This window comes from Protopterus annectens, chromosome 3.part1 (assembly GCF_019279795.1).
Source record: "Protopterus annectens isolate FY-2018-M chromosome 3.part1, PAN1.0, whole genome shotgun sequence".
NCBI classification, from domain to species: domain Eukaryota; kingdom Metazoa; phylum Chordata; order Ceratodontiformes; family Protopteridae; genus Protopterus; species Protopterus annectens.
Genome location: NC_056732.1, coordinates 1,646,760,350 through 1,646,773,395, shown reverse-complemented (window position 1 = coordinate 1,646,773,395; position 13,046 = coordinate 1,646,760,350). Strand labels below are relative to the sequence as shown.

The following is a 13,046-nucleotide window of genomic DNA, read 5'->3' as shown; positions in this document are numbered from 1 at the left end:
CTGTGCCTCCACTGAAAATTGGCTTTGTTCCAAATCAGACTTTCCCAGTAAACAAATGTTAAATAAATAAATTAATTAAATAAATCTCAGTGTGGGAGCTTCCTGAATTTTGCCAAAAGGCAGTTGTTGGAAAAAATGAAACCAATTTAGGGCCCGTCCAGGAGTGTCATCTTATTAATCAACTGACATGGGAATAATTTGTGTATTATGTGTGGTTGGCTGTCTGCAGTTCTTGCTTTATATTCAGGACGCCTACATTGATAAATTCATTTTTGTAAAGTTTTAAGATTGTATAATATATTGTTTATTCTTTTTTCAGTGAAGAAAACTTAAAATCCATTGTACCAGTCACCAAGTTAAAAAGCAAGGCACCTCACTGGACTAGCAAAATTCTGTACGAGTACAAGGTCAGTATACATTTTTTTCTGCTTTATTCACGGTATTCATGATTTCACATGTGATTATTACTTTTTTCTTGCACTTGTATTGCTCAACAATCACCTTTTTAATGGGGACCTGGGGTTTTTTTTATTCTAGTCCCCAAGTGCCCTATCATACCAGTAATTCCAACACTTTTGCCTCTCTGTTGAGAAATGCCTGTTTGCATTTCATACGCATTTCATACTCACATGGAAAGACAAGGGGCTTATTTACTTGCTGTCTTAACAGTTGCTGTTTCATTGATTTTGATGCTATCTGCAATGGTAATGGTATGCTTTTTGGTGATGGTGGGGGAACTTTCCTTTATCCCTTGTTCAGCACTTTCGTCTGTCCCGTGGGCATGACGTCATAGTGGTGGTGGTGGGAGAGTCAAACTGCTCAGCGTGTATAAATCGTCTGAGAGTTTTAGCAAATCCTGAAGGTACCCAGATTCAAGTTATCTACCTAGGACGCCAGAGGTTGTTTGCTTACATGTGCAAGCTCACACAAACGTACACTTAAATGTTTGTAGATATGTATATATATATATTTTGGGTATCCCAAGATCTACATTCGTCCTTCTAGCCATTTTTGAACCACTTGTTCTGTCAAGGGGCGCTGTGGTAGCAAGCACAGCAGGACACACTGGACTTCTTTATCCTTAAAAGCAGTGATCAGGTCATTCATTTTGGTTACCCAGACATTTCCTTGCAAGCTGAGGGACATAATGTTTCCAGCATGTCTTGGGTCCTACTTTGACCGTTTCCCAGTGGACCATGCCCAGTAAGCTCTCACATGAGATGCTTAAGGGATATCCTCACTAAGTGTCCAAACCACCTCAGCTGACTCCTTTTAACCTTGAAGAGCAGTGGCTGAACTCTGAGACCCTCTCAGATTGCCAGGCTTGTGTCTTTGTCATGGACAGTGAGCCCTACAGTCCTGTGCAGTAGCATCACCATGAATAGTTGAATTTAGGAGAAGGTAAAAGTCAGCAGTGTATCAGGTGCCAGAATCCGACACATAACACACGCACTCAGGTCACTCCACAACAAGTATGACTCTGTCATTGTCCATGTGGGTGTGAATGACCTGAAATGCACTTCCCCTGGAGTACATGAAAAGAGACATGGTGGAGCTCGCGGATTGTGTGGCCCAGGCAGGTATGACACTAGCACTGAGCAGTATCCTACCCTCACCCAGAATGATACAGCAGTAGAAACAAAAAATGATTGACTTCAACAATTGGCTAAGTTTCTGGTGTCGTTCTAAGGGGATCCAGTATCTGTCTACTTGATTTGACATGATTAACAGACCTCAATGCTTTGCCAGAGATGGCCCGCATCTGTCACCCCTGGGTTTCCGGATACTGGCTAAGGTTCTTGCCATCCCTATAGTGCCTTTTTTAGGCGGTATTCCAAAGACCAAATTACCACTGTAACACCTACAAATAAATGCAATCTGTGGGTCATGCTGCTCAGTGCTAGAAGTCTTTATCTCAAGATGCACTTGCTTGAAGCAGTCCTCAAAATGGAGAGCATCAACATTTGTGCTGTAACAGAGACCTGGTTTAAAGTGGCAAAAAGCAACCCTGCGCTACCAGGCTATAACTCATTCCACACCTCCAAAGCTCCAAAGGTGGTGGTGACTCCATATTCTTAAAGGATGTGCACACATCTAGACTAGTACCCCAGCATAATGCATCTGAGATATTTCAGGTACAGCTAACATTGGTTAAGACGGTGATCCAGGTCATAGCCTGCTGTAGGTCCCCAACTATGTCTCTTGACTCTCACTCCATGTTCCTAAGCACCCTGGAATCTATCAAGGTCCAACCCAACACTCTCATACTAGGAGACTTCAACTACCCCTCCATCAACTGTGAAAACTACTCAAGCACCACTACACTAGCCCAACGCTTCCTGGAATTCATTAGTTCCAATGCCGTGGACCAGCTCATTCTGACCTCCACTAGAGGAAGCAACATCCTTGACCGGGTTATTACTAACATGGGCTACCATTACTCTACACCAATAGTCAATCCCTCCCTGGTCAGATCTGACCATAAACTAATCACCATGGAAATCACATCTCACCCACACCCCCCGCAAAGGTAACCACCTTGAAAAACTTCTCCAAAGCTGACTTTGGACAACTAAAAATAGAGGTGGCTAACTGCACGATACCCATGCCAATGGAAAATAGCTGCATGACTGTGGAATCATACACTAGTGCACTGTACAAACGTACATAAATGCATGGGATTTGCCATACCCAGCAGAACCAAGATGCTGTCCTCCATAAAAATCAGAAGCCAATCTGGTGGTCCCCAGCCATTAATAAACACTACAACAGAAGGAAGAAACTGTTGCATAAAAAGGTGAAGTCCCAATACTGGAAAAACTCACTTAATTAGCCTCAACAAAAAGTTGAGATCTCTCATCAAATCCTCTAAAGCCAGCTATGAAGGCAGATTCACAGCAGACACTAAAAGCAATCACAAAGCCTTCTATAGTTCTATCAAGAATCTCCATGTCAATACCCAGATTTGGTCTGAGTTGCTGCACAATGGTACCTCCTGTACTGAGCCAACAGATATTGCCAACATATTGGCTGACAGATTCCGTGCCAGGTTTACCCCCCCCCCCCACAAAAAGGACCAATCGCAATATCGGAAGAATGCCAGGCACCCAGCATTACTGCAGCACAGGTTAATGCTGCATTGTCCAAGGCCTGGAATACAGCTTCCATGGGACCCGATAATATCCCTGGCTGTGTTATGCATGAACTACAAAGTGAACTTGCACCACATCTGTGTGCCTTGTTCAGTCACAGCCTCGCCTCAGGCTTTGTCCTTACCGAATGGTGCACTTCTACTGGCACCCTCTCCATAAAGGAGGAGCGACTACAGACCCTGGGAATTATCGCCCCATTAGCCTGATGAGTCTGATATGTAAAGCTATGGAGCACATCATCATGGACCTGATTAACAAAAATATAGGAAACTTCCAAACTCTGGACCCACACAATTTGGCTTTGTGAAATTGAGATCATGCCTGATCAACCTGGTTCACTTCTTTGAGTCAATCAGCAGGGCTGTGGATGAAGGTAAGGCAGGTGCATACAGTCTACCTCAATCTGGCTAAGGCCTTTGATACCATTCCTCACTCAGGAATTATTGATAAACTCACCAAACTAGGTATCAACCCATATATCAAGGGTCTATATTATAACCGCGAACGCTGTATAATTGACCCTTAAAAATCGAAACGGCAAAATGCCGAACACACAGAACAGCGATCCCCCCCCGGGGGGGGGACACAAAATAAAGTGTGTGCGTGGGGGGCTTCACCCCCACACCCCCTGATGTGGAGGGCTGTGTCTCCCACACCCCCCTACTTAAATATACCAATGAGATCACACCACACCACAGTGGAGGAAATGGCAAAGTTCCAAAAACGGCCCAGTGATTTTTTCCCCCCTGGGAAAAAGAATTGCTGTTTCGTGTGATCGGGATTTTGCTGTTACGATTTAAAATGGTCGATCAAACAGCATTCGCTATTTTAAGCATTCGCTGATATAATAGGGAACCTATATCACTAGGTGGGTTACAAACTGCCTCACAGATAGAACACACAGTGTGAAAGTAGCAAACTCCAAGTCAGACTGCCAACCAGTCACGAGTTGATTCCCACGGGTATCGGTCCTGGGTCCTCTCTGTTCAGGTCTATATCAGAACAACAAAAAATCAAACAATCAAATGAGCGAATAATCAGGAACTCTAAATCGCTATTGTGGGGGCTGTGCCCCCCCACACCTCCCCGCTAAATATATAATCCTTCTCCAAGATTGCACTATAGTGAGGAAAGGGCAAATAGTCCGATCTCCACTGTACTGTGATCCCAAAAAATCAATATCAAATTCCTGACTTTTCACTCATGTGAGCGCTTGACATTTTGCATTTTCGTCGTTCTAAAGTTAGACCCTCCTGTTCGGCATCTACTTCTCAGAAGTCCAGGCCACACAAAGGGACTCTGGCTGACCAAGTTCGCAGATGACTGCAAGTTGCGAGCCATTATTAACTCCCCAAGTGATGCAGACATCCTACAGAAAGGTCTCACTGAGACCAATGACTGGTGTCAAAACCATGGTATTAAGCTTAACGCCAAAAAATGCATAGTCATCCAATTTGGTAAAAACTTAGATGTCCTTCAAGAATGCAACTGCAGTCATAACATATGGGTTGTCCTGCCTCCGGCAGCCCTCGGTCGGCCGGATTCCAAGGTCTGGGTCCGACGTCGGCTGATGTCGCATTTCTCTCCGACGTCAGAGCGGCTGGAGTATATAAGCATCAGCCGACGCCATCTTCTTCAGTCTTTCTTGCCGCGCGGTGCCCGAAGCAGAAGCAGTTCGCAAGTGCCGGTCGGTCAGCTCCTGTATTCTTCGAAACCGAAGTCATCAAAAAAGCTAAGTACCCCGTTGGGGACCTTTTCCTTGCCTCAGCCGATGTCAGAAATTACTGAAAAAGTAAATAATTGTTTGTCTTGTGGTAAACAAATACCTCATAAGGATTTTCACTCTTACTGCCTCCCTTGCCTTGGCCCAGACCACGACGTCTCGGCCTGTGCCGCCTGTGCTCGCTTCAAAAAGCGCACTCTCAGGCGCCGGGCAGAGTTCGCTGAAGACTTTTTCGGCGAAAAATTTGATTATACAATGCCGTCGGAACAACCGACAACGCAGACTCCTAAGAAACGAAAAGACCGGGACCGACATCCTTGGCCAAAACTAACCACGAGTGCCCCGGTTCCCTCTGAGGCGGCTATTCCACCGCTCCGAACCGAAGACACCGCATTACCGATACCTCCGATACCGGAGGCCACTCCGATGCCAGTTATTGATTTTCCTCCGGATACTGAAACCGAGGAAATGCCCGAGACCATTGCTGTTGATAAGGTCACTCCTGCACGTGGAGCGGCTAGGCCTCCCATGTCCATGTCTATCAAGGCCTACACACGTGCTAAGGCAGCCAGCAAGTCCAAGCATCTTACTGCTAAAACCTTACCTCAGCCTACTCCTGAAACTCAAATCATGTCTATGGCCGCAGATTTAATTTCCCTGATCAGAGGTTCCCAGGCCCATCCTGAGAGAGGATCCCAGCCTCCTCCTGATAAGAGGCCCAGGGTTGAACCCTCTGACCCTCTTCCTTCAGATGAAGATTCTGAGGACTCTGTTCACTCCGAAAGCCAGGAAGAGCCCTTCCAGACCTATGAGGATTCAGATGCAGAGGTCTCCATTCCCTCGGCCTCTCCTCCTGAGGATATTTCTTTTGGGGAAGTTCTGCATTCCATGAGGGAGCATTTTAAGTGGCAAGACCAGGAATATTCAGATTCCAAAAAGCGCCTTCGAACCTTCCTTAAAAAGCCCCAACACAGACCCTTAGCTATACCTCCTGTGCTTGATGTTTTGGATGATTTATACTCTGACTCCAGTGTTACCCCTGATACTCTTCCTCCTGCTCCTGTCAAGCCTGACAGATACTATAGGGTCCCAGAAACCCATTCTCATTTCTTTAGGGCCCATGCTGTTGATTTAGAAACAATTTCCCAGGGGCCTAAAGGGGTTTCAGCTACCACCTCCAAAAACCCTTTGCCTTCCGACAGGGAAGCAAGGTCCTTAGAGAGATGGGGAAGAAGGTTTACACCTCCACTACTTTATCTATGAGAGCTCTCAATTGTCTCTTTCACATGTTTCAATATCAGGATTTCCTGTTAGATGATTTACAGAAAAGATTGGCCTCTCCTGAACCTTTAGATAGGAAGTCTTTGCAGGAGGCTGTGCATAATTCTCAGCAGGTTAGCAATCACTTTCTACAGTGTGGATATGATGCATTGGAGGCTTCATGTAGGGCAGCTATGACAGGGGCGGTCATTCGTAGACATGCATGGTTAAAAGAACAACCTTTACCAGATCATGTTAAGGCAAAACTTCTTGACACACCCTTGGAAAAGAACAAGCTTTTTGGTGCTAATGCTAAAGATGTGTTAAAGTCCATTGAGGAAAAAGCCAAGTCAGTTCAGACAGTCAAAGATTTCCTCCAGGTTCAGCCGCCCAGATTCAGCAGGAACTGGCCTTCTAAAAACTGGTCCTTTCCTAATCCTGAAAGATTTCAAAGGGGCAAAAACAGGCGTGCCTGAGGAAGAGGGCAATACAGAGGATCCTACAGGGGACGACAATGGCAACCAGCAAACCAAAGTAGTGACATTGGGGTTTCTCCTGCCCCGCAGGGACAATCTCAATGACTTTCCTCTAGTTCCGCTGACCAAGGAGCAAACAGAAGCTCCTTTGGGTGGAAAGTTATCTTTGTTTTCAAAAAATTGGCACAAACTGACAAAAGACAAATGGATTTTGGACATTATAGACCACGGTTACAGGTTCCATTTTCATACCTTGCCAAGAAAACAAGGCATGCCAAACCTTCCACAAAATCAGAGGGCAGAGGCTATCAAGCAAATTTCTCTGCTTGCTCAGATCAAAGCAATAGAAAAAGTTCCACAACAAGAACAAGGTCAGGGGTTTTATTCAAGACTGTTCCTTGTTCCAAGAAAAGAAACTCAATGGAGACCAATACTGGACTTGTCCGCTTTAAACACTTTTCTCATAGTACCAAAGTTCAAAATGCTGACTCTACAGCAACTCCTTCCCATGCTGGGCAAGGGGTCTTGGCTGATTACTCTGGACCTCAAGGAGGCATACCTGCATGTCCCTATCAGACACAGCTGCAGAAGATACCTCAGATTTCTTGCAGGGCCAGAGCATTATCAATTCTCAGCATTGCCATTTGGCTTATCTACTGCGCCCAGAGTATTCACGAAATGCCTGGCATCAGTAATTGCAGGCTCCAGGGGATTCAAATCTACCCGTACCTGGACGATTGCCTCATACAAGCGGACAACAAACTAACCTTGACAAAAAACTTGAATTATGCCATACACTTGCTACAGGCTCTGGGATACACAGTCAACTTTCAAAAGTCAAGACTTCAGCCATCCCAGCAAATAACCTTCTTAGGAGACAAACTAGACACAGCCTCTCAAATGGCTTACCTGACAGAAGACAAGCAGAAGAAGTTAACTCATTACTTCAAAAGTTTGGCAAAGCTCACCCAGATGACTGCAAGGAGATTCCTACAGGCCCTGGGTTACATGGCATCCTGCATTCTCCTGGTTCCACTAGCAAGACTACACATGAGAAAGCTTCAATGGTACTTAAAAAGCTTATGGTCTCAACACAGCAACAACCTAGAAGCAACTATTCCACTCATTCCATGTCTTCAAAAGGAATTTCTATGGTGTGCCACAGTAAGCCAGTCAAACACAGGTATGTCGTTCAAAAAACCTCAGATAACACAGACCATGACCACAGACGCCTCAGACCTTGGATGGGGGGGGGGGGGCGCACATGGAGGGCAGATGTATTCAAGGGCAATGGTCTCCAAAGGAAACACATCTGCATATCAACCAAAAAGAAATGCTAGCAGTAATGCATGCCATTGAGGCCTTTGGACAACAACTTCAACAAGGCCACCTACTAATACGGACAGACAACACCACTGTGATGTGGTACATAAACAAGCAGGGGGGCACTCATTCTTACCCCCTTTGCAGACTGACAATGAATCTTTGGGAAAAATCACTGGGTCTAAACATACAGTTACAATCCCAGTTTGTTCTAGGCAAAGACAATGTTCTGGGGGACAGTCTAAGCAGGAATTTCCTAGACCCCCACGAATGGAGGCTACATCCAGACATCTTTATACGACTCACCTCGACATGGGGCAGGCCGGACGTAGACCTATTTGCCTCCCACCTCAATCATCACTTACAAAAGTTCTGCTCAAGGACATATCATCCACAAGCATGGAAAATAGATGCCCTCTCATTCAACTGGAGCTCCCTAATAATTTATGCATTTCCACCTCTGCCACTGATGACCACAGTGTTATTAAAGATCAAAGCAGAGCAGCCGAAGGGGATCCTAATAGCTCCAGACTGGCCAAGACAACACTGGTACCCACTACTACGGAGCATATGTCACAACAAACGTGGGCCCTTCCACAATGGCCCCAACTTTTGACTCAACACAACTTCAGGACAGTTTATCCCAACATCCAGACGCTACAGCTAACAGCTTGGGAAATCCCATAAATAACCTCAATTTACCTCTCTCCAAGGAAGTTCAGCGGATACTAACAGAAGCCCGCAGACCATCCACCAGAAAGGCTTACTCAGCCAAATGGAAGAGATTCAGCATTTGGAATACCAACAAGGGTCATGATGCATCACTTTTGAGCATTCCACTCATTCTGGAATACTTGGCAGATATGCTACATAACGGACTCTCATACTCTTCCATAAAATACATGCTTCAGCTATCTCAGCTAGATACAACACTGATCCACCTGTGTTTTCACATCCTTTGTTAAGGCAATTTCTTAGAGGAATCAAGAATATAAAGCCCCCAAGAAAGGCACCAGTACCAGCTTGGGACCTCAATTTTGTCCTAGAAAAATTGACTCTACCTCCCTTCGAGCCAGCAGCTTCTGTGGATTTACAATTTCTTTCCTGGAAGACAGCTTTCCTGCTGGCCATTACCTCAGCAAGAAGGGTTTCGGAATTACAGGCCTTAATGGCAATACCACCGTTCATAACTTTTCACAGAGACAGGATCTCCTTACGAACCAACCATACCTTTCTGCCAAAAGTGGTATCTAGGGTTTCTTTAAATCAAGCAATTCACCTGCCTACTTTCTTTCCCAATCCTGAGAACAAAGGGGAAAGACTGTTACATACCTTGGACATACACAGACAATTTTGCTACTACCTAGACAGAACCAAGACCAGTAGGAAGTCTGATCGGCTTTTTGTAGCTTACGCCCCTGGAGTACAAGGACAAGCAATTTCCAAACAGACAATTTCAAAATGGATTGGACATTGCATCAGATTCTGTTATTCCTTCCATGGAAAGAGTGTGCCAGCCAATGTCAGACCACACTCCACCAGAGCTACAGCCACCTCTACAGCATTTTTAAGAGGGGTGCCTACAAAAGACATTCTAGAAGCTGCTACATGGAGCTCCATGCATACATTTTCCAAACACTACAACCTCCCTTTATATTCCAGATCCAGAGCAGGCTTTGCTTCGGCAGTCCTGCAGGGATTGATAGCTACACCATCCTTTTCTTAGAGCATACCACCTCCCCCAGCTAAGCTATGGTATTCAATTCATATGTTATGACTGCAGTTGCATTCTTGAAGGACATAGTACAGTTTTGTACCTACCATAAATGTAGATGTCCGATAGATATGCAACTTGCAGTCGGGTTTTCCCTCCCTCCTTCCCCTCTATGCCTTGGGTCCACTCCTCTCCCTGTTATCCTTAGCTGGGGATATCTGTTATGGTGTATCTGTTTATTACTTATTTATTGTCTGGAAACCTATTATTGTCTTCCAATTTGATTACAGCCTTCCTTGGAGGGCACCTGGCATCTGGGGCAAGAAACACTGAAGAAGATGGCGTCGGCTGATGCTTATATACTCCAGCCGCTCTGACGTCGGAGAGAAATGCGATATCAGCCGACATCGGACCCAGACTTTGGAATCCGGCCGACCGAGGGCTGCCTGAGGCAGGACAACCCATATGTTATGACTGCAGTTGCATATCTATCGGACATCTACATTTATGGTTGGTACAAAACTGTACTTTTCCACTAATTACCACATTGATGGTAGCCCACTGAATGCTGAAGGCGTTATTTATAAGAGATCTGGGGATGCAGGTTGACAGCAACGTCTCCTTCGACCACCACATTGTCACTGTGATCAGAAAGTCCTTCTTTGTGGCACATCTCATTACCAAGGGTTTTTCATCCAGGAAGAAAGAGGTCATCATCTCTCTCAACTCTTCCCTCATAAGACCAATCATAGAGTATAAAGCTCCATTTGGCATGTACCTCACTAGACACCTGCAACAGCTGAAGAGGCCACAGAAGTACCTCACGAAGAGCATGCTAGGCATTAAACACATGTCCAACACGGACAGACTCAAAAGACTCCAGCTATTCTCTGTCTCATATCGCCTTCTTAGAGGTGATCTGTGCTTGACTTACAAAGCCATGTCTGACCCAGCTCTGTTAGACATGTTACATCTAAAGAAATCAAACACCCTCTGCACCACATGCTCCAGGGACCTAAACATCATTACCACAATCAACAGGACATGCTGGAGGGACAAGTTCCTCACCCAGAGACTGCCCATGCTCTGGAATAGACTTCCCATACATGTCAAGCAAAGCACTTTGCTGTCCCTCTTCAAGAGAAATCTTGATGAGTGGATGGGTAATAGAAAGTTCACCCTGGGGATTACTCCATTGGCTTGCTCTACTTGATAGAGGCACTGGGAACTAATATCGGGTGGCACGATGCCAGGACACTTCTATGGGCTAGGCTTGTAAAGGCTCCAGGGCCATTAAGCCTAGTACACACATATGAACCTATGCAGTTCCAAGAAGGAGTAACACCATGAATAGTGAGCCCAGAAGTCCTATGAAAGAGCATCAGCATGGTTAGTGAGCCCAGTAGTTCCATGAAGGAGCAGATATCCAGTCCAGTATCCCAAAGTATGGTTGGTCGTTTGCTGATGACTGCAAGCTGGTTGGTGCTGTCTACTCATTCACTGATACTAAACAGCTTCATCAAAGGCTGGGTATACTCATGCCTGGCGTACTGAAATAATCTCAAGGTAAATGCAAAAAAAGTGCAGCATAGCAAGAATTCTCCAAAAATCTGCTTTCGCCTCATATGTTATAAATAGTACTCTTCAGACAGACTTGGTCATAAGATGACTTGGTACTTGTATGGACAGCACTGTCTTCTTTGATCATCACATTTCCATCATAGTAAGAAAATCCTTTTGCCTGTCCCAGTTAATTTTCAAGGATGTATTTTTAAGATCCAAAAATAGTAATCCAGTCACTGTTCCTGTTCCTTATCAGACCCATTATCAAATAGAATGCCTACTTTTGTAATGGAAAATCCAGGCACATCTCTCAGCTGGAAAAAAAACATTTTTAACCAAGGGAATTAAAGGCCTTAAATCATTCAACTGTCCCAACAGATTAGCATGACTCTCTTTATACTCAGTAGCTTTCTAGCTGCTCCAAGATGAGCTCTGTCCCTCTCTTCAAACTATGAAACACCCAATCCTTTTTTACTTCCTATTGTTTTGCAAGACCCAGTGGCTTTTCAAACACCCATATTAGGGATGTAAATCAAGACTTTGAGGGATAGGTTCCTCACGCAACGTGTTTCCAGCCTGTGGAATAAATTACCAGTGCAGGCCAAAGGTATTACTTTGGCTTCCTCCAAGGCTAGTCATGATGATTGGATGAGTAGACAAAAATTTGCACCAGGGTTAATCATGTATGGCCCTGCTCAGCTTGTAGGTGGGCACTGTTACGTGCCTGAAAAAGGAAGTAAGAACATTTTAAGTATGTTTACGTAAAGGTGCTTATAACTAGACATCTTATGGTCTCTGATTGCTTACCTAGTTTTGCTCCTATGTTCCTCTGTTCTGTAGACCGTAGATGAGTTTCAGGATACTGATTTACCAGAAAACTGAGATTTGTGCTCTGTAATTCAGCTCTTGCTTCACCCACCACATTTCATTGTAGTACAGTACCTGTTCACTGACCATTTTCTCTCATTTCTCTTTACTGTGCAAACAGCACCCCAAGAGACACGTGCTTCATTTGCACTGCCTTTCCACTACACACACACACACACACACACACACACACACACACACACACACACACACACACACACACACACACACACACACACACACACACACACACACACACACACACACACACACTCTCTCTCTCTCTTTTGGGAGAGAACCCATGACTTCTGACTTGGTCGTACTGATTTCACCTTAGCAGTCGACATTCAGCAGCTCCTCTAAAAGGAAGAGTGAAACCCCCCTTAGTGAACTTGTATGTGATTTAGAGCTTATGTCAAGACAGCAAACTCATGATGATCCAGGTGGTCAGAAGTCACTAGAAACACTAAAGGCAGTTTTATTGATGTAAATCTTGTAGGTCAGAGTGTGCCAACAGTTATAAGGGTTTAGTACCCCACACCAGTACTACCTCTGCAGGCTTAGTAATCATAATCTTGATTGCTGTCATGGACGGTCTGCAGTGGGTCAGTTGAGTTTGCTGTGACATTAAAAGGCATTGTAAAGGATCAGTAGTTTCTAGACACTACTTTGGTCAGCCATGAGTTCTTAGGCTGTCCCAGAGAAGAGGCTTTACCAAGAGACCAAATTGTCATAGCAGCACTCTTGGAACAAGCCTAGAATCTGCTGCTTTGGAACAGAGCCCCAAGGGTCCTACTGCTTTGGTTTTCAGGTACCACAGATGACTTCTGTCCTGTGGTAGGATGACTACATCATGTACATCAGATTCCAGATAGTGACTCTACAGGGAGTCATGGCTCTGCTGCTGCTGGACCCTGAATGGGCATCACTGGATATGAAGGATGCCTTCTGACACATCAGTGCATGGG

General features: G+C 45.0%; 1 protein-coding gene across 1 annotated transcript in view; it reads left to right on the top strand.

Annotated features, from left to right (window-relative positions):
* The window catches only part of KRIT1 (KRIT1 ankyrin repeat containing), a 772,078-nt gene that overhangs the window by 546,642 nt on the left and 212,390 nt on the right, over positions 1 to 13,046 (top strand). The window contains 1 exon segment of the mRNA XM_044066350.1: positions 320 to 407. Coding sequence (XP_043922285.1) covers positions 320 to 407 — 88 coding nt within the window.